The sequence below is a fragment of the Pholis gunnellus genome, assembly GCF_910591455.1.
Source record: "Pholis gunnellus genome assembly, chromosome: 14".
NCBI classification, from domain to species: Eukaryota; Metazoa; Chordata; class Actinopteri; order Perciformes; family Pholidae; genus Pholis; species Pholis gunnellus.
In genome coordinates this window covers 11048357-11068566 of record NC_136541.1, presented here as the reverse complement: position 1 = coordinate 11068566, position 20210 = coordinate 11048357, and the positions used below count along the sequence as shown (strand labels likewise).

At 42.3% G+C, this 20210-nt stretch overlaps 2 protein-coding genes across 2 annotated transcripts; one reads left to right on the top strand and one right to left on the bottom strand.

Annotated features, from left to right (window-relative positions):
- Positions 1-98: 98 nt before the first annotated feature.
- Positions 99-2046, bottom strand: mgst3a (microsomal glutathione S-transferase 3a). The gene is made up of 6 exons (XM_079173273.1): positions 1906-2046; positions 1517-1642; positions 1251-1324; positions 1048-1105; positions 741-813; positions 99-640 (listed from the first exon to the last, which is right to left on the bottom strand). Exons 1-6 carry the CDS (start codon positions 2005-2007, stop codon positions 501-503), a joined length of 573 nt encoding a protein of 190 aa, XP_079029399.1. The 5' UTR covers positions 2008-2046; the 3' UTR covers positions 99-500.
- A 3434-nt stretch (positions 2047-5480) lies between these two features.
- On the top strand, positions 5481-11366 carry LOC306706563 (leucine-rich repeat-containing protein 52-like; the record flags this gene model as incomplete). The annotated part of the gene is made up of 2 exons (XM_079173686.1): positions 5481-6129; positions 11047-11366. The coding sequence occupies 2 exons, from the start codon at positions 5481-5483 to the stop codon at positions 11364-11366; spliced, it is 969 nt and encodes a 322-aa protein (XP_079029812.1).
- Between the last annotated feature and the right edge of the window lie 8844 nt (positions 11367-20210).

The window sequence follows — 20210 nt, the reverse complement described above, 5'->3', positions numbered from 1 at the left end:
GGACTTTGAACAATTGCTCAACTTCCACTCCCTTAAACAAACAGTGCCGTTATCAAAACCTCACAGTCAGTCAATAAATACCCTTTTTCAACACCCAATAAAAAGATAATTAATAACCAACGTATGTTTAATATCATTCATATGACCAGCCAAAACCCCGTTTACAGTACAAGACAAAGACACAAGAATAAAAGAATTCAAAAATATGAAATATATCTTGCGTCTTGTGGCCAACTACTTCAGAAATCAGGGTGCAGGTGAAAACGCTATCAAGACAAACTGACAGATCGTGCATGTAGACTACACCCCAGCCATTAGCCTAAAGCAGGAATGTATCCTACCTGGAGAACTGGTCAGGTCACTTGACAACATGAATATCACCTGGCTTCAAATGTTAAATTGGTCAGAGGTTAGCGTATATGTTGCAAAGTATACGGGTTATGTAGCTGCTTTGATTATAAAGTGAATGACGAGGTGAGCCCACCCTGAAGACTTTGTCATTAGCTACAGTTAGCGTTACAGAAGGGATTCCTCATTGGTCGCACCCAGCCGAGCAGGGTGCGACCGAAGCAGACGGTGGTCAGCATCAACCCGAGCAGAGCCACGTTCCCAAACGCTCCGCGCATTCTTTTTTTAGGATCTGATTGAGATGAAAAGTATTAATAGCACATTTGCAACCTGCTTTACGTTACAAAAGCAGAACATGTAAATGAAACATGGACTGCGCCACATTTTCTTACCTCCTGTAGAGTACCCATGTGCGTACACCTCCCTGCTTATGATCCAGACAACTCCAAGACCACTGGCGAGACGCTGTTGTAACCAGACAGACAAGCAAATGTAACACTCATTTATGACAGGATTTTATAATTAAAATGTGTTTTTTTAAGTATACATTTCGTTCAGAAACCCTGCATATCACATTAGTTTAAAACAACAGCATTAGGCCGACTCTAATTTTGTGCTTTAATTGCTAAAGATTTTATATACATATGCATACAGGTATGCTGGTGCTGAGGAAGTATGACATTGCAAAAATAAACTTACCGGACAATGCAAACCACTAACTGCCAGGCAGAAAAGAAAGGAGGGGTGGATCTCCAGGCTGGTGAAAGGTTATAACGGCATGTTAACTTTCACCTCTTTTGACATTGTTACTATGAATCATGAGAGAGCGTGATGCAACGTCACTCTAGACACTAGAGGGTGCAAATCTAAGTTGCATTGCTCATATTTCAGCTCATACTTACGTGTTTTGGTGTGCACGCTGGATGCAGTTAAAAATGTTTCCAGTTTCTGGGTCGTCACTGTACATCTGAGGATACTGCAAGTGAAGACAAGTTTATTTGTATAGGCAATTCAAAGTGCTTTACAAGAGCCACAGAAAGACACCGCTCAAGCATACAACTATGCCGGCGGACTGTGGGCTTGTTGAGGTGCAGCACTTAAACAGTATGATTAAGAAAGAGTGGAATATATATCCTGCTATATATGTGAACACCAATGATCTGCTCACGTTTATGTTGTACTTCTTGCGGGCTTTGCCAACTTTGATGGCCAGATGTGTAACCATCACTATACTGGCAACGCCAGTCAACACCACATATCCATACTCTTTGGAAAGCACAACCATCCTGGCAATCTTGAGAGAGGAAGAAAAACAAAGCCAAATTAGTTTGAGTTATTCCCCCCAAAAAAGTGCACACATTAGAGTGTTAGCCTAACTCTTAGTATTTGTTTTTATAGATAAGAAATCAGAGGAAACTCAAACAGGAGAAAAGAGGTTGTAAAAAGCACAGCGGAGAGGTCAAATGAGGATACCAACGACGCCATCAACATTAGACCAACAAGTTTGAGAGGAGACGTGCAGAAAACTCACAGAAGCATAAAATAAAAAAGGTTTACCTTAAAGATGTAGTTAGTGTGAAAAACAGAGCGACTGACCAATGTCACCAAAGTTTCCAAACAATCGACTGTGTTTCCGGGTGCGTCGGTCTCTTTATACATCCACGGTGTGCGTAATGCGTAAAGGCTTACGCAACACTATGGTAACACAAACAATGAGGGCGTGGTGTGCCGACTACAGTCTGTCGTTTATGAAAATGATTTTCTCCGTAAACTTGTGTTAATGTGCGCTAAATGTCACGAGAACACCCGGTTCTCTCTACGATACAGTGCTCTACAGAAACGTTTCCTCAAATAATCAGTTCGATTTTTCTGACATGCGCACTAGACCACGTACTGAACTGTAGCGTTACCATGGTAACCAGCGAAAATAGGGGACCCCTCTGATAATGAGTCATGTTATTATTACAACATTGCTTGTGCTTTCTACTTTCTACTACTTTATACTTCCACTTTATTTCAGCAAGAAAGACATTTATGTTTTACTCCACTTTATTTATTTTTTACATTCTTTAGCTGCGCGTTACTTTAAACAAACATTTTAAAAACAAAACATGTGTTGGCCTTTTACTACATGCTGCACGAATATAGATTCAACTACAGTATATTTTTTATGAAATTACCTCCATCTCAACCTATGTGGCTGCATCAATCATATTGATAATACACTCATATAATAGATGACAGTATAAACTCACAACAGCATTTTTAAGCACTATAAGTCATTTTGATCCTTAAAGTAGCCTTTGTTTGAAGTTGCAAGTGGCTGCAACAATACTACTTGTGTATTTTTACTTCAGTGAGATTTTCAGCATATAGGGCTTTCACTTGCAAAGAAAACAATTACATTTATGGACCTTATCTCTATTCTTTGCTTTTATTGCGAATTGTTTTACTTTATCAGGTTTCACATTTCATTTATTATGAAGATGTATCTTTGCTTGAGTAGATTATTGAATATGGTTAATTATAGAAGATATTGCAGATATAAAGTGAGGATTCGTTTCATACGGGATATACCCATTTATCTGACAGCGCCAACTTCTACTGCCTTTTTTTATGACAGACATTTTCACTTGACATGACAAGAAAAGCACATGGTGCAAGTAATGACGTTAATGATGACTCCATCCAGTAAGCTGTGCCAGTGAGCAAGTTCACAACACCAGGGCTCTGATCCTGGTAAACCTAAATGAAGGACTGCCAACAATCTGCCCCTGCTTTGAAGTGACCAAGGATCTCAAAGAACAAAGTTTCCTGTATCACATATCAGGTCAAGTTAAGGCACGCAAAGCCCTGTCAGTGGTGTCTCTTGTTCAGCAGGCCGAGATTCACTTCTACACTGTTATGTTATATTTTGTTATGTCACTCAAACAACAATTTGGTGCTGAAGTGATTCTTTTTATTGTCTTTTGACAAAACAGGTCTTATGAATGCAGATTAAGCATAAAGATAAAAATGCAGGACAACTTCTTGCAAAGGTAAATGTGACTGACATGCTCTAAGAAGAGGGATTATGCCGAGCCTCTACATTTTGCAATTCATCTGTCTAATGTAGAATGACACTGAACAATGTTTGAGGTGAATCAAGGCCATGCTTATGCAAACAGGTATTATGAGAGTGTAGATTATTTTGCAATGGCAACAGGGCCACACAGCCAGAACTGGTTTTATTGGTTTTACTGGTCGCATGCAAAGCCATTGTTGCCGTTGAACTGCCTGGTTGGTTAATTATAAAATTCGTATTTTTAAAGGTCTATTCTTTGACCCAATAATATACAATTTCCCCCTTTTGTTTCCCTTGAAGAAGCTTTTTGTCATCTTCTTCTGCAGTCTGACAGTATCATATTGTTCCAACTATGAAGATATTCAAACCTAATACTCCATGTTGTATATGGCACCATTCCATTGAGTGGAAATAATCTAGATCTCTTGACATATTTGATATCTTTGGCAACTTTGTGATCTCCCCTGGAGTTTAAGATTAAAGTTCTTTGGGTTTGAGCAATGCTTAAGTGAACTCAATAAACCAGTTCTTCTTCAGAGGTTAAATAATTAATTGGTGCTTTATGGGTACTCAAAAATAATAAAGTAGATTGAATATTCCAATGCATGGGTTTAGGGTAATTACCAGACAAGATGCAAACCATTCACCCGAAAAGAAAGTGTATGAGCTGATTTCTGCACGGCAGCTTCTCGCTGTGTAAAACATTACCAAGTGTTCTCACTAGATGTCCTCATGAAGTCACTGAATTTCCTTGACACAAAACAGCTGTGTGGATTAGTTCAGTCCACAGGATGGCAAGTGTGAAAAAGCATTAGGTTGTGCATGCCTATACGGGCCTCCTGCTCTATTTTTGACACCAGGGAATGGGAAAAGATTCCACCTCATTGTGTGAGAGAGGAAAAGAGTGAGCGGGGTCAGTTGACTGTCGACTCCGGGTAGTTTCTTTCACGGACTGTCAGCGGCACATCTGTCCTCCTCCTCCATCATGCTGAGTCTGATTCAGCACTTCAACACCTACACAGAGAACCAAGAATAGACTCAGGACTCATACTGAGACCAGAGTGAGGAGGAAATCAACTGCTGCCTGAGACCACCCTGTCCCATCTCGTCACATCATCCGCTGGCTGCTTAGTGGGTTCGGTTGAATTTGGGGGGGGGGGGGGGGGGGGGGGGGGGTATGTCAGACGTTATTGAGTCTGAGTCGTGTAGATGGCTGCTAGGGTTCCCCCTCTTAACACATTGTTATCACTGCCCAGCTCTCTTGTTTCCAGAGCCTAAAACCCATGTGATCTGATCATATACTATGCTTCCCAGGTGTCAGGTTTACCTGATGTTGTTCCACCTCCACACACACACACACACACACACACACACACACACACACACCTGAGGCTGGCTGACAAAAGGTATACAACACACCCACAAACAGATGTTTCCACAGGATTCACATACAACACACACCTGAAGCATATGTAGATTGATCAAACAGCTGGAGCATTGTAGGTCACCTGTTTTACTTTAGGTTCCTAATATGCATGCATCCCATTCATTTTGACTTTACTGCCGTTAGCTCTGCTGCCCTGAGATTCCCCTCTCGCTCCAGCACACTCCAAAGCGTGAGATCACTCCACAACGCACTCCCCCCCCCCCACCCGCGCACAGTTTAGTGCCCCCCTTCAGTTTCGGAGAGCGAGAGGATGGCAAACATGTAGTGGAACAACTGACCGTGATCATTGCAAGCAGCACAGCATGAGAGGACGTTGTGACCGCTTACAGTGTCTGAATAGCTTTTGTTTCGACGGGAGAATCACGATAAATAGATGCACTTTGAAACAGCATGAAGGCATCTTGTTGTCAAGTTCCAACCAGTGGATGCGCGCCGTAACCAGAACCAACGACAGGATGAACTGAGACATTGCGCGCAAGAGTTTTGCCACGGGCAAGCGTTAGGTTTGACCTCTGTGGAAATTATTTCTGAGACAAAACAGCTTGGTTAGGATGTATCAATGAAGAATGTGACCGCGCCTGACTCTCTCCAAACGGGGTTGATGAAGCCGTCGGCGGTGTCATGCGTCTTGCCCCGCAGCCAAGCGCGCAACCCTTGCGGCTCATAGTTCTGCTCCTCTTCACCGCGGGGGTGAAACCATCCCCGGTGCTCTCCACGGGCTGCCCGGACAGGTGCGTGTGTGATGACCAGCTGGTGGTTCAATGCGCTGGGCAGCACCTGACCACCTTCCCGGTCAACTTGCCGCTGTCCACGCGGCAGCTCATCATCTCCAACAACCGCATCGTGGAGTTGCCGCCACTTGCGCTCAACTACCTTTCCGATCTGGTGTACCTGGACTGCAGCAACAATTCCCTTACGGAGATATCCGAGTCCACGTTTGGGAATCTACGGAAGCTGGCCTATCTGGACCTCTCCTTCAACACCTTGATCCGGATCGAGGACAGGACGTTTGGGCCCTTGGCGAGCCTGGTGATGCTGAGGATGACCGACAACCCGGGGCTCTCGGACATTCACCAGGACGCCTTTGTGGAAAACGCAGTCCTCCAGGTGCTGGATGTGAGTCGGAACAACCTGACGGTCGTCAACATCACCTCCCTGATCGCGCTGCCCGCCCTGCGCTCGGTGGGGCTCAGCGGGAATCCGTGGAGCTGCGAGTGCGACAACGAGGACCTGTGTCTGTGGGTCCACCTGGAGGGCTTCAAGTTCCAAGGTTTTATCAGTTATACATTCTATTGTATTCTAATGTCATATAAGGTGACATAATCACAGCACGACCTTTTACAGTTGCTATTTCCTTATATCAGGTGGATAGGCCCCAGAGAGCCAATCACAAAATAGGGCTCCTGCTCCAGTAATTAATTATTAGATAATGCCCGGTTATGTTTAAACTGTTGGCCTCTTGCTGGTTGCTGCCCTCAATAATCGGCCTGTCCCATGAAAAAATGAAAACTTATTTAGCACCTTCCATACAAGAATGCAGCTGTAGGACTTAGCACCAAGTGTGTTGGTGCAAGTTATGAAAGACAAAGCAGACAATTAAAAAAGCAGATAAAAGAAAATGCACATTTTGACAATGCGTCCTTTATAAAGGGTTTATAAGTTGTAATTAATGGTTATGAATGGTTGATGAATAATGTATGAATGCACTATATATCATTAAAAAGACAAAAAGGCAAAAATTAGCTATAAGTCTTAAGGCCTCTCACTTGCTATGGAATGTTTGATTGTGTGGTAATTTGATTAAACCTTTAGAAAATGAAACACAAAGAGCAAAACTGAATTAATAAAGGTCTTAAAACCAGATTTTGACACAGGGGCCCTTTTCGAGACAGGGCCTTTGGTGTTAGTTTGGTACTGTTAGTAATACAGCCGTGCTGTTTATCCTCCTTTAGCATTTAAAAATATCAGCCAGAGTGAGTTTTCACAACCCAACCTTAAAATAGTTCTTTCTAATGGTTTAAAATGTATTAATAAAGCATTGTAAAATATTACAATTAAAATAACTTATAGCAGTAAAAGTAATTCCTAACAAAATGGCAGTAAACGTGTCCCTTAGTGCCCAAGAAGGAATGCCTCCATGCTGATAATCTTTTCCAGCACACGCAGAGCATTTACTGCTGGATTCCCCTCATATCATGTTACTGAAATACTCAAGTCTGCACCTTTTGAGCACACGCAACAGATAACATCATGCCGTCATCACCCACACTTCTATGATATTTGCTGCGGTAAATACAGTGTGTCGTGCAAAATATGTGGTTGTATGTGCGAGAAGAAGAATATACATGTATGTAACCATGCAGTTCGGAATAGTCTGCAAAGTTTGACCCTTGCTCAGCTTTCAGTGGGATGAGATGTGCACAGGTGACGGCGGTGCAGCGTGACAGCATTCAGACTATCAAATAGCAAAGAGGGGGAAAGAAGATTGGAGGCAGGGAGCCATTAGATTTCTCTTCTGGCAGCTGTGTTCATTAATTCAGCTCTGCATCCTGCAGACTGGGAGGAAAACAAGAGAGTCTTTCATCTTGAAATGACTAATCAATCTCTATTTTATCCAGCTATCCTGCAGATGTGATGAATGGAGCATAGTTGCACCATGAAATATCGATTTGCTTTTATCTCTGTCAAGCTAATAGATGTAACTGACATTCAACAATCTTTCTTACTTTGAGTTATTATGCTCATTCTTCGGTGTGGATGTGTCACTATGCAAAAGGGCAGCTGCTATTTATAGTGTGTCTTACTGAGCAAGAAGCCCGTCATAATTCTAACACCATAGCTATAATACATCCGCCACGCTTACTAAAAAGGCATCCCTTGCTTCTCTCTAACACACACATACTATAGTTCACCACAGTCCCTGTGTGCATCTCTGGCCGAGTCCAAAACGAGTCCTGCAAGAGCTGTCCTACTTTCCTGCTGCTCTCTGCCTTTTGTCTCGCTTAATTTGGAGTGGAGCCTCTTCCAGTGACAGCTGCCAGTAAGGGAGAGGATAGCTACTCACACATTTTCTACCGCGGTTACATATATACACACAGTATGTCCATCTCTATCCAGGCAGCTTATTCTCTCCTAAACCGAGTCTCTGGGAAATAATATTTGGAAAGTCACACACACACACAGAAATTCACGTACACACATTCCCTGACTCATTTGGACACACAACCCCAAATAATACAGACTTTTAGTGCTTGAGGGGGAAAACAGAAGGATAACATTTCGGAGAGGACTGTGTTTCAGCTGCGAGCTTTGTCTCCAATGGCTTGTTAGCTCTTGTCCGGGTCTCACCTGGTTCATGCAACACGGCTCGCTTGTCTCCTCCGGTTAGGGAAACGCATGGCAAGCGAGAGAGCGATAAAGCTTCAGGAAGGAACCAACAGATTCTCCTCTGTCTCGCCTTCCTGGCTAGATTAACACTCTTTCAGTTGTTATATAAGGAGAGTGTCTAGAAATAGAGCAGCGTGTGCATGGGGGACGGAGGGAGGGAAAGCCCTCTTCTTTGATGCCAGTCTTGTTGGGGGGGGGGGGGGGGGGGGGAGAGAGGAAGGTGAAGCCAGAAGGGTTTCCTCCCTCGCTGTCAGGCGCACGCACAAACACACGCAAGGACACACGCACACACACACACACACACATTAGCAGAGGCATGAAGATGGGAAAGTTAAGTCCAGTGGAGGGGGTTAGTGCATATATTAAGAGGGAGTGTGCGTGCATGGATGTGTGTCTTTGGTACAGCATATTGTGTGAACAGTGCACAGCAGCAGCCGTTGAGAGGATCAGGAGTATGCTTTGAATTCTCTGTGTGGTAGATGGAGCTTAGAGAGGCTGACTGTCCTCGTGTTCTTCAGCTGCAACGCTCGTTTTCAGATCTGTGAGCCACAGATGAGCTAGTCTGTGGATAAGAGCGCACAGATGTATGCACTGAATGAATAAAACATTAGGAAGAAGTGCATTTTTGTCGTCCCATTAAATGAACTTATCAAGTGATTTGATTGAAAGCTACGGCATGATCGCTCTCACCCTCTGTCAAATCACACCTCCCACCAGCCTGAGTCAGTTATAACACCTTAACGCCACGTGTTGCTTCTGAGAGTGCATGCAAACTAGTGGCAGAGAAGTCAGCAATAGTTGGCCAAAAGTAATGGTTTGGATAGACAGCTAAAAGAGGATAAACATTTGAAATAATTAGCCGAAAGTAATGACTAAACAGTTAATATAATGCCCTAACATAAATGGATAAACAAGTGAAATAGTTGGTTCAAAGTATCTCATAGAGGAGCGCCTTCGTAGTCGAGTGGTTACAGCACATGCCACATTACGGAAACGATCCGGGTTTGATTGAGCTTCGGGATCTTAGTTGCATGTCATATTTCTCTCTCTTTCCTCATTTCCAGTCTCTGTCTCTACACTTTCAAATAAGGTCACAAGAAATGTGTGATACTACCATTAGCATCAAACTCTCAGAAGGTGAGAAAAAAAACAAGAACAAATCTATAACATTATTGCTGAATTATTTGTGAAAGATTCTAACTGTGTAATACAATAAGTACACAAGTATTCCGTCATGGTTCAACTTTTCCCAAAATACCTTGCAGGGTGCAGAGAGTCAAAGCAGATCCTACAAATGTCCCTGTATTCATCAGTTCCACATGTATGCACAACATATGCCAGCATAATGAGGATGCATATTTCAAGGCTGTTAGTGTAGAAATAGGGTTTCAGAAAACTGTTCCCTGTGCAGAAACTTCCATGTCTTTTGATCTCCCCCAGTGGGACTTCGCTCTTGCTCAAAAGCTTTGAAAAACCAGAAGCCAATTAAAAACAGTGGTCGCATGGAGATGGAAACACTGTTGTGTTGCACTGTGTTTCTGCTCGCGGTAACAAAAGACATGGCTTCACGATTGTTTCCTGAGAAAATGCCTCTCGTCAGCTCCTGCAGAGCTCAGCATCCATCATGTGACGTATTTGACTGATAGGCCTTTTTAGAATTGAGAGAGAAGGAACTCAACATTTTATTAGGATTTGTGGATTCCAGCAAGGTCTTAGTCGTAGTCATATGCGGTGCCTGATGATGAGAAACCTTATTATCTGTCGTTTCAGGCAGACACAAAGGCCCAAGTCACTTTCTAATCCTGTGAGGGAAAAGGAGTTTGAATAATTCATAATTCAATTCTGCACCAACTCAGGACTCCAGTACACGTGAGGCTATTAAAACCTGGTAGTTTTCCGATAAAGTTGTTATGCTAGTGCAGTTTCTCTTAGCTGTGTGAACCTGAATATGTCATATAATCAGCTCAGTTTGCTGCCATTTACGATTGTTATGTAAAATGCTATTCAGTAATATATGAATTATTTATCAGGCGGCTCTGTTTGATGCCATGTGTATATTTTCCTTGCTAAGTTATTTGTGCATCAATATGGCTCTCACAACATCAAAGGATCCTTTAAATGATGATAAAGAGTTACGATAATAATATTGCATATGTTTGCTATATGTAAGTAAAGTTGCTTTGTATTCTCAAAGGAGAGCAGCAGTTAAATGCACTTGAAAGGTCCTGAAAACATATTTCTCAGTCAGCTTCCTCCTCTGACGGGGTCCTACATGAACACATTATATTCTTCCAAAGTTAGAACTGTTTCAGTTATTTCCCATGGAAGTCTTAATAGATCATATCTATAGGTGTTTTTGTCCCCCTAAACCTGAATTGGGATTGTTGTTTATTTAGTGTTTAATGCTGACATTAACATTAATTATGTCTCCATTTGGATTTCTTGCTTTACCAAACAAAAGCACTATTTATAGACAAAGACCAGATGCAGATTTACTTGCTACTGTCAAAGGACAATCATGTGTTTCAAGAATGCCACTGTCCTGGATTGATGTCATGATGTAATGCAAACCCTGCACACGCAGTCCAGATCAAGATGACTCAATAGTCTGAATGATGCCACCCCAGGGCAGCTGACCCGCTTATAGCTGGAATTTGGAGATAATGCACATTTGTCTCCAGTGCACTTCAGTGTTACATTTTTTACATTCCTAACCAAATATGTTAATGTATTCTTTTGAGCTATGTTTAATTAAGCTTAATCCTTAATCATCCCTTCTTGATGTGTGCCTGTGTGACAGATGAGGGCCAGACGGTGTGTGGCTCGCCTGCTGACATGCAGGGCCGTCGTCTGGGTGAGGTGGGCATCCAGCTACGGACGTTATGTCACCAGACTCTGGGCTCCTGGGACTACCTGTTCTTTGTCGTCATCGGCTTTGTCATCTTTGCAGCCGGCACTGTGTCGGCCTGGGTGATGGGCGTTATTATGGTGCTCTATGAGCGCTACGTCAAGAAGAAAGACGAACAGCTCGACGTGGACGACGAGGAGGAATCTAGTGAGACCTCGCCAGCCAGGAGTGACCATGGCAACGGGAATTTGCAAATGTCACAAACTGTCTAAAATGTTTAATCCCACTCTGCCCATCACGGATTCCCACAGTGCCTCCTGTCAACTTCCAGGACTGTCATGAAGTCCAATTACACTGCAGCCCAACTGAGTGTGTTTAACAGGCTCAGCTGGCTCTGAGAGAGAAAAGAGGATTCAACAGAGATGTGGAATGTCTTACTTCTCTTGTGTGGTGGGCTTTCAGGGGATGTAACACACCTTCTGGCTGCCATTGTGGAGGTCCCCCCTGCATATGGGTATTACTGACAGTGTATGCAAATGTCTGACTGTGCTATATGGTGTGGTGGTATGGTGTGACAGCTGGGCTGGGTATCTACGAAGCCACGAGCTGACCTCTGACCTTTACAGAATGTTTTAGCTGGTTATCAACTCATTTTGGCTTGTGTAACAGTATCAATGTTCACATTTACCAACTTCAAAGTAGTTTCACATTTTAGGAACTTTAATTACTCACTTTGTTGCCAAGAGTTAGATGAGACGATTGATACCACTTTATTAATCTTCTCATCTAACTCTAGGCAAGACAGCGAATAAGATGTCCAGCTATTCTTTTAACAAGCATCGGGGTCCAGCTGTGACCAACAAAGGAGAAACGAGCTTGTCATATGATGCAATTTGTTTGTACCTATAATGTTACAAATTGGATAGTTGCACCTGCCACTAATAAATATGACAATCTATTTCTAGACCCTACTTGATTAGCTTTGTTTTCACACCAAAACAAAAATCACCGGTTGACCTCCATAATGGCAACAAGCACAGTAGCTTCACAGCCACTTTGTGAAATTTAAAGTGGTGTGGTCATTCTACTTATTTCTACTCATTTCTACTGAAAGGAGAGGATTCAATGCATTTATACAATGCAGTTTTATCAGTGTAGATTAATAAATGTGTGCACATGCATGCACACACCAGTGTGTAACATGTAGCTGCACGTTTGACTGAGCTTCTGCAGATGTGAGCGTGTCCATCTTTGGTCCGGTGATGCGTGGTTTTGTACTGATTGTCCACCTCCCTCATCTAGTAGCCCAGAAACAAACTGCAGTCGAGGTATTTGTGTTGAAGATGTGTTTGTGAAGTTGAGAGTCAGCATGTGCCAACTGCTAAGGTCTGGTTTGGCAGCGGGCCCTGCTGGATGGCAAGTAAACAGGAGAATGTAATAATTGATTTCTACTTCAGCCTCTCTCTGTTGGGTTTGAGTGCAGTGTCCTATTTGCTTCTGCATGCACAGTTGATGCACCAAAAAGCCTTATGAGGTGTTTACAAGCTAATTCAATTCATTAAAGGAAACAGGATTTTCATACAAAAGATCCTACGTTTTATAATTTGAGAGTCATTCTTACTCCTACTTTCTTAGCATGTGAGTTACACTTTTTATTTACACTTTAAAATGAGTGAATTTACAAAGACTTTACTCCAAACCTGATGTTTAATGAATTTACAGTTTTAGAGCAATAAGACAGCGAATGCTGTCAGGAAAAAAAGGAACCTCAATCATTTCAGCCCACAATGGTAAATATCAACACCTGCTTTGTTTTGCCTCCAATTTGCAACATCCTAGGCCAACAGACTTTCATATTTTTACTTACTTGGCGGCTGTACTACTTCACTTTCCACTGGCATTGACTGTTACGAACTTAGGAAGGAGGAGGAAAATAAATCCTTGGTGGACTAGAGAAACCATTAGGTAGCTGCTCCAATGTGTGTGTGTGTGTGTGTGTGTGTGTGTGTGTGTGTGTGTGTGTGTGTGTGTGTGTGTGTGTGTGTGTGTGTGTGTGTGTGTGTGTGTGTATTCTATCTGTACTATCAGTTGTGTGAATAATTGTGATACTTGTTTTAAGAGAAACATTGAACTTTTGAGGGATCTGAGAGGGAGGACATCCTCTCACAGTGATTGGACCAGCTGCTTTCCCCCCTCATTTTACTGTGCAGATTTTACTTTCTACAAGTTTTGGGTTTTCTCCCACAGTCCAAAGACATGCAGGTTACTTGTTGGTTGCCCATAGGTGTGAATGTGAGTGAAGATGTTGTCTGTCTCTATGTGTCCGCCCCGTGACTGACTGGCGACCTGTCCAGGGTGTACACTGCTTCTTGCCCAATGTCAGCTGGGATTGGCTCCAGCCACTCACGACCCTGTAAGGATAAGCGGTTACAGATGAAGGATGAAAGGCAATATTATTATGAAAGTGTGATGTTTGAGGGATGTATGCAAGTCCTATTTACTGTAATGATAGTAATATCTTGCAGCAGTGCCAGCAAGGTAGAGAGAAAAGCACACGTGTAGCTAATAAAATGAATGACGGTTTAATAAATGATGGCTAAATTTAATTTAGTTTCTTGAATTTCAGGTTATTTTGCATGCTGGGCTCACTGTCACACTATCATGGCTTACTGTGACACTTGAACAAAACGGAGCCATTGGTAATGTTATGAGTAACACCTGTGCTTTTCCTACAATGACAAGTCAAAATGTTAAAAACACTTAATATTGTGGCATTATATGACTTTTACTTATTATAAAATGTGGTGAAGATAGAATGGGTGCACACAATCTGTTGTCTTACTGTAATGTGACCCGCAATACTACTGAGAAACCTTTCTTCACACATTTACTGGCGCTTGTGTGTGCACATTGTTGGGATTCGTCCAAAATGAACTACCAATATAAAGTTATTGGTTTCACTAAAGAACTAACAGTACATCAACAGTACACCACACGTGCTGGTTATTAAGTGTCAGTGTTGAATGCAAAAATAACTTTTCTGCTTTGACCATTATAGACCCTTTTTCAAACCGTTTGACTTATCATATACCGTGGAAAGCACGGGTGTAATTAATAACATGAATGATGGCTGCATTCCATTTAGGTGTTCAGGCTCCAGGGCCCTGGTCTCATGCATCATGAAAAGTATTAATTACACCTGTGCTGTTCCTGCAATGAAAAGTCAAAATGTTTACTGTGAAAAATGTCAATTGTGGAGTTTTTCCCTTTTGCAGTTTGTGAAAATGTGGTGTTAGAAAAAGGCAGTCTCGGTATAAGTGTAATCTTTTTTCAACTACAACCACCACTAATGTAAGACAGCGAGGAACTAATCGCGTGTGTATGTCTGTGTCATTGCACTCCCTCCTCATATAAGGGAGTGATCTTGACTCATGGCAGTATGCATAACTCTGCATGCACCAACCTAAACATACTTACTGGCATGACATACATAGCTAGATGCCAAAAGTGTCAATGCAAGATAGTGACCCTTGTACTGTACCTGTAAGTTGCTACTAAAGCAGTATGCTGAGATGCTCTCATGGCTTTGGGTGTAATGTTTGCATGGGTACCTTCAAGAATATACAGAATGCATTGCATAATGTGTACGTCTATTGAGGTCTGTGTAGTAAATTCTTATCTATAGCTGCATACGATACAGCCATATATGGGTTAGGCGTGTATGGTGTATTACATTCTGCTAACCACACTGATTAGGCCACGTGATGCCACTGGCAAGGGTGCGGCCTGGAAATAGGATAGCAGGTTGCCCTAATACATGTCAGCACAGTGAGACAGATGGAATGACAAGTAATAAACATGTACACAGTTGCTGGTCATGTGTTCTGCACACAAGGCAAACACCTGGCTCTGAAAACTCTCAGTATTGACAGTTTTTTGCTCTATATGGGCACTTGGAGATACTGTATAGCAGCAGAAGATGCTGAGCTTAAATAATATACTCAACGGATGACCTTAATATCCTGCACTTTTTACACCCCCACACTGCAAACCCAGAACATATTCAGGCAACATGTAGTATGCATGTGTTCAGACACGCAGAGACAAAAGCATCAGTTCTGCCTCCATAATCGACTCCAACACAAATCACCTCTGGGTACAATGCACTGTGGAGTGAGTGTGGAAGAAGTGCTCTGTTCTCTCTAACTCTGCATTACTCTCACGAACCGGACCAGCCTCTTCCCACATCATCAAAACCATGAAGTTTAAAATGTAAAAGAGTTAGATGTTTTGGGAAATACGCTTGTTAGCTTTCTTGCTAAGGCTGAGATAAGACGTTTGATACAACTTTCATGCTACCACTTGAAGCAGGAGGGAAAACGTTGAACCGTTGCCCAACTGTAATTTCAATCAGGAGAGACAATTCAGATGAAGAAAAGATCATTTATTATTAACAGATGATATGTGATGATAAAGTCTTGACAGAGTCTTTGGCGCTTGGCAGCAATAAAATGATGAGTGAGCTTGCGTGAGGAGTGAACGACTGTATGATTGAGATGTATGAGAAATATACTACGGGCTTAGGCATGCAAGAGTATAGTCTTCCAGACTGAACTTACGCTAGAGCTTCATTTTATTTGCATCAATAATGCATTATGGGATTGTTTTTCACAAACCAGTGTACATGCCATACTTTTTTGTTCTGTTATTGTTGCAATGTTATGCAGCTGATTAGCTTAGCTTAGCTTAAAGACTGGAAACAGGCGGGTCTAAAGGTAAAAAATCAATTTACCCACACAAAGCGTATTTAACACTGTCTTATCTTGTCTGTTTAATCCATTGAATATACTAAATGTAAATGTATCTGAGGGAGTTTGTGCTGGACTATTCCTTGGCCAGCAGCGTTGACTTCCTTGAGTCAGATATCTCTCTCATTGACCCTCCCCCATTTTAGTTAAGTGTCCAAATTCTGAATGTAAAATGAATGCACAATATGGAGCCATGGCATGTACACTAGTTTGTGCTGAGAATCCTGCAAATGAATGCTCTGCTTTTCATTGATGAACAAAAGGTTAGGCTACAGTTGACTGTTAGCTGTTTCCTCCTGCTTCTGTCTTCATGCTCAGCTAAGCTACCAGGCTATGGCTCGAGCTTCAGTGTACAGACTCATCTAACTCTTGGCAAGAAAGGGAAATACGCTTATTTCCCAAAATGTTAAACTATGCTATACAAATACAGTGGTACTTATAGGGATATTGTTGTGCTTGAGAATGTTTGTTTATCCCATCATACACAAGCAAGGCTGAGGTAGTGGTCAGGATGGGCTTCAGGACAGAAATGCATTCAGCTGGTTAACGTCACATCAGTAGCACAGCTGTGACTGCGAGCCAGTTCAGTAAATAGACAGAAATGCAAACAGCCATTGGATGCAAAAAGCTCCGGCAGGCGTGTTTCCAGCCTGTGGTTGTTTGCACCTTTGTGTGCATCTACTGAGCTGAAGGCCAACAAGCCACTGTAAAATGGCACAGATGGGAGATGTGACATAAAGTAAGAGCGGCTCTAACCCACTGTAATAGCCCTCTCACACATCAGCTTACAAACACACTCACTCACACCCAAACACACACAAAATAGGAAGATAATCCTTTAGTCAGGGAGCAGTGGTATTACTTCAAGAGACTGGTGCTTGGGAGATGGGTTTCAGTTATTTCAAGAACATTTCATCATTAATCACTGCCACATATGGATGACAGCACCAAATAGCTGTCAGACAATCAAACCTCCCAGAATGCTGTGCTAAGCTGAATCATAAAGGAACTGCCGCAACTTATATTAAGTTAAATACATTTCCTATGCTTACAATTGTAAACACACAGTGTATAAATGAGTCCTCCTCCTTTGCTTTCATTATTTGTGATTTCACATTTTGCCCACACTGGAGCGCACAAAGGCAGAGAGAATTAAAGACACGCCTGGTCTTCATTACAGGCCAAAAGTAACTTTTTAACAGTTTTCTTCAGATTATTTCCTCTCACTTTCGCCGTTATTCTCACATCAGATTATTATCAGAAATGATTTTTCAGCTTGATTTATTTCAACTTAATGAAGTTATTGTGTTCGTTTCTATGTTTTCTATTGGACTTGATAAAACAAGCCCCGCTTAGCCCTCCTCTGTGAACGTGGCTATTGATTGATGGTGAAGCCCCTGCCTCCACTTGGCAGAGAGAGGGATAGTCCTACTGCTGTTACATACTATCTGCACACAGGCTCAGGGGCCTGCCAACTCTGTATCCTTCCCCAGCAATAAAAGGTCATTTGAGAGGAGATGGTCGTCCTTTTGTGCGTCACAGTTCTGCCTGGAGAAGTGTTTTTTTTTTTGTTGCTTTGTCTTGTTGTTCGACCTCTCCTTCTGCTCTTTGAATGTGCTTTTCCTTTTTAGAAGGTTAGCAGGTTTCTAATTAGCATCCAAGTCAAAGATCTGTATGGCGGCCTCATGGTCTACACTGGGGCCTTGTTGACTCACAAATGCAAATCTGTGTATCAGCAACTCTAAACCTGACAAATTCTTAATTTCGTCCTGTATTTAATCCATATGTGGTGAAGAGCGCTCCCCGCAAGTGACTACAGTAGCATTATGTCTAGTGTTGGTGAACGCAAGATGTGTATGGCGGCCTCATGGTCTACACTGGGTCCTTGTTAACTCACAGACGTAGCTGCGCAAATACACAAATACACTGCAAACTCAGCCCCACAAGTGAACATGCATACACTCTCACAGCTGGAGATGTGTTGCACTGTACATAACTGTATTCTGGGTGCCCAGACTAGTTCACGATTATGTTAATCCAATAGAGCTGGCTGCAAAAGTGAGATAACGAGATGCTTACTCACACTAAGCTCCAACTCAAAAGCGGCACAATGATATTTTAAACTGAGACAGGGAATCTGCAAATTGGTCTGAGGAATTTTTTCACAAACTATCCTGGAGCATGAAAGGGTCTTTTATTTCCTTTGACTCACTCTGTTCCTCTTATCTCTCTTTATCCCTCCCATGCTTAATATATCTCTGGACGAGATATTTTTGGCCATAAATCCTATTTTTGCAGCTGTCAATTTCCCTATAAACATCTGAGCTCTAAATTTATCTCTTTTTCCATGGCGTGTTCTCTTAATGGAATAGTTTGACATAATAGGAAATGTATTTATGTGCCTTCTTGCTGAGAGTTAGATGAAGACAGTATGGTCTGTCAGGGTAATATGAAGCTACAGCCAGCGGATTAGCTTAGCATAAAGATGGGAAACACAGGGAAACAGCTAGTTTGGCTTTAGTCAGCACCTCGAAACCTCACTAATTCTTTATTTCTCCTTTGTTTAATCCGTATGGTGAAGAACGCTCCCCATAATGCAAGTGAATACAGTATCATTATGTGTTGTGTTGGTGAATGCAGCCCCAGGTCTGGCTTCTCCCACAACCAATTACCTAATTAGGGGCGGATTATACAAAGCATCTGTTGGCCTATGCTCACTCTTTTGGCCCCTGTCCTGGCTGGAAGTGTTTGGTGTAACAGGTATGTAATTAAAGCAATCACATCACATCACATGCACAAGTCAGCCTTTCTACACTGCACACATTGAGATGCTTTTGATCGTGTTGACTGTGCACAATGTGTTCGAACCCCATTTTTATCCTGTTGACCTTTTGAGGTGATCCCATGTGTTAATGCCCCCATACAGAAGTTGTGAGCTGGCCACAGTTTAAAACTGTAATTTTAGTATGCAGCATGGTGAGCCTTAATCCCAGTTTTCCCTTTTGTAGGTTCACTTGCTGCTGTTTTGCTCCTCGGGCTATCACTTTGCCTGCGTTGTCAAACCAACTGTGTTGTTTTAATTCTTGTATTAGTTGCCCTTCACTGAAGCAGCGTCTGTTGTTGGGAGGCTAGGCCCCTGTGGTGAGGGCCCACACACTGTGCATGGGACATTCCCTTTACTGTTTTAATAATTTCATTTGGCCATTAAAACCCTTTCTTCCACAGCAGCTCCAGTCTTTGCCTAATTTAATGATTTTGATTATAAGAAAACATTTGGTTAATTCTAAGAATCACATCTGTTTTGGGGCAGTAATGAGTCCGTGCCTTGTGTGCTATTTTCAAAACGATTAAGTTCTTAAACCATCATCATTGTCCCCATTTTGCCGTTGGCGCATGTAGAAAAAGTGAACAACTCGTCACCCTTGTAATGGGGATGTGTGTGTGTGTGTGTGACCGTTTCTTAGAGCAGTGACTTTGTGGCGTCTCTTCTAAATTCAAAACTTGATGTTTTTAAATGTTTTTGTTTAAATTAAACTAGAAACCTGCTGATAAGCAGTCACGGTGTTGGGTGGAATTTGCAACCTTTGGGCAGAGCCAGGTGTTCCATTTACCTTAAGTCTTTATTAAACTACGCTAACCTTTGATTTATTTAGCTACATATGTACAAGCATGGTAACTTTTTGTTTAATCCATACAAATGGTGTAAAAGCACCAACATGTGGTTTTACAGTTGGGTTACTTGCTGAGCTATTTCTGGGTTGGAGCAGTTGCTAGTGACCACATAGGCTCCAAGAAGTCGCTGCTCATGGTACAGACACTCGTGCACATAACCTCCTAAATTGAGATCGTTAATCATCTGTTCTAACACTCAGCAACAAAGCTTATTTCCTTAAGTGTTAAAGCTCTCAAAGTTCTTTCCTGTTTTTCCTCCCGTCTATTTGATAGTCTCTCTGCCTGCCAGTCTCGTCTGTCACTTGAATATTGATGGGCTCTTCGATCCGCACACTTAAGACCTGATTAAGGAAATGCACACCACTATTACCCTTTGGCTCCTCTGTTCACACTACCACCTCACGTGCAAAGTTTTCCACGTGTCCACCCGACACCAGTGCAAAGTCACCATGCACACTGCAGTTGAGTGGCATTTTCCCACACTACTCTTGCCTTGAACTTCACACGGTAACTTCACACCATGTTCACTATAGGGTGCTTGACCTTTGATCCCACCGGAGCGGTAGTTAAATGCTGACCGTGGAATAGTTTATACAGCTCCTTTCTAACATTACAGGCATGAGATGACTAACCGGG

What these genes read in the sequence shown, in the direction of transcription:
- mgst3a (XM_079173273.1), bottom strand. Translation starts at nt 2,007, where the DNA reads ATGTATAAAGAGACCGACGCACCCGGAAACACAGTCGATTGTTTGGAA. An exon ending in GCAAGAAGTACAACATAAAC is followed by an intron (nt 1,325 to 1,516) that starts GTGAGCAGATCA and finishes CTTCACTTGCAG; the next exon opens with TATCCTCAGATGTACAGTGA. An exon ending in CAGCGTGCACACCAAAACAC is followed by an intron (nt 1,106 to 1,250) that starts GTAAGTATGAGC and finishes ACCTTTCACCAG; the next exon opens with CCTGGAGATCCACCCCTCCT.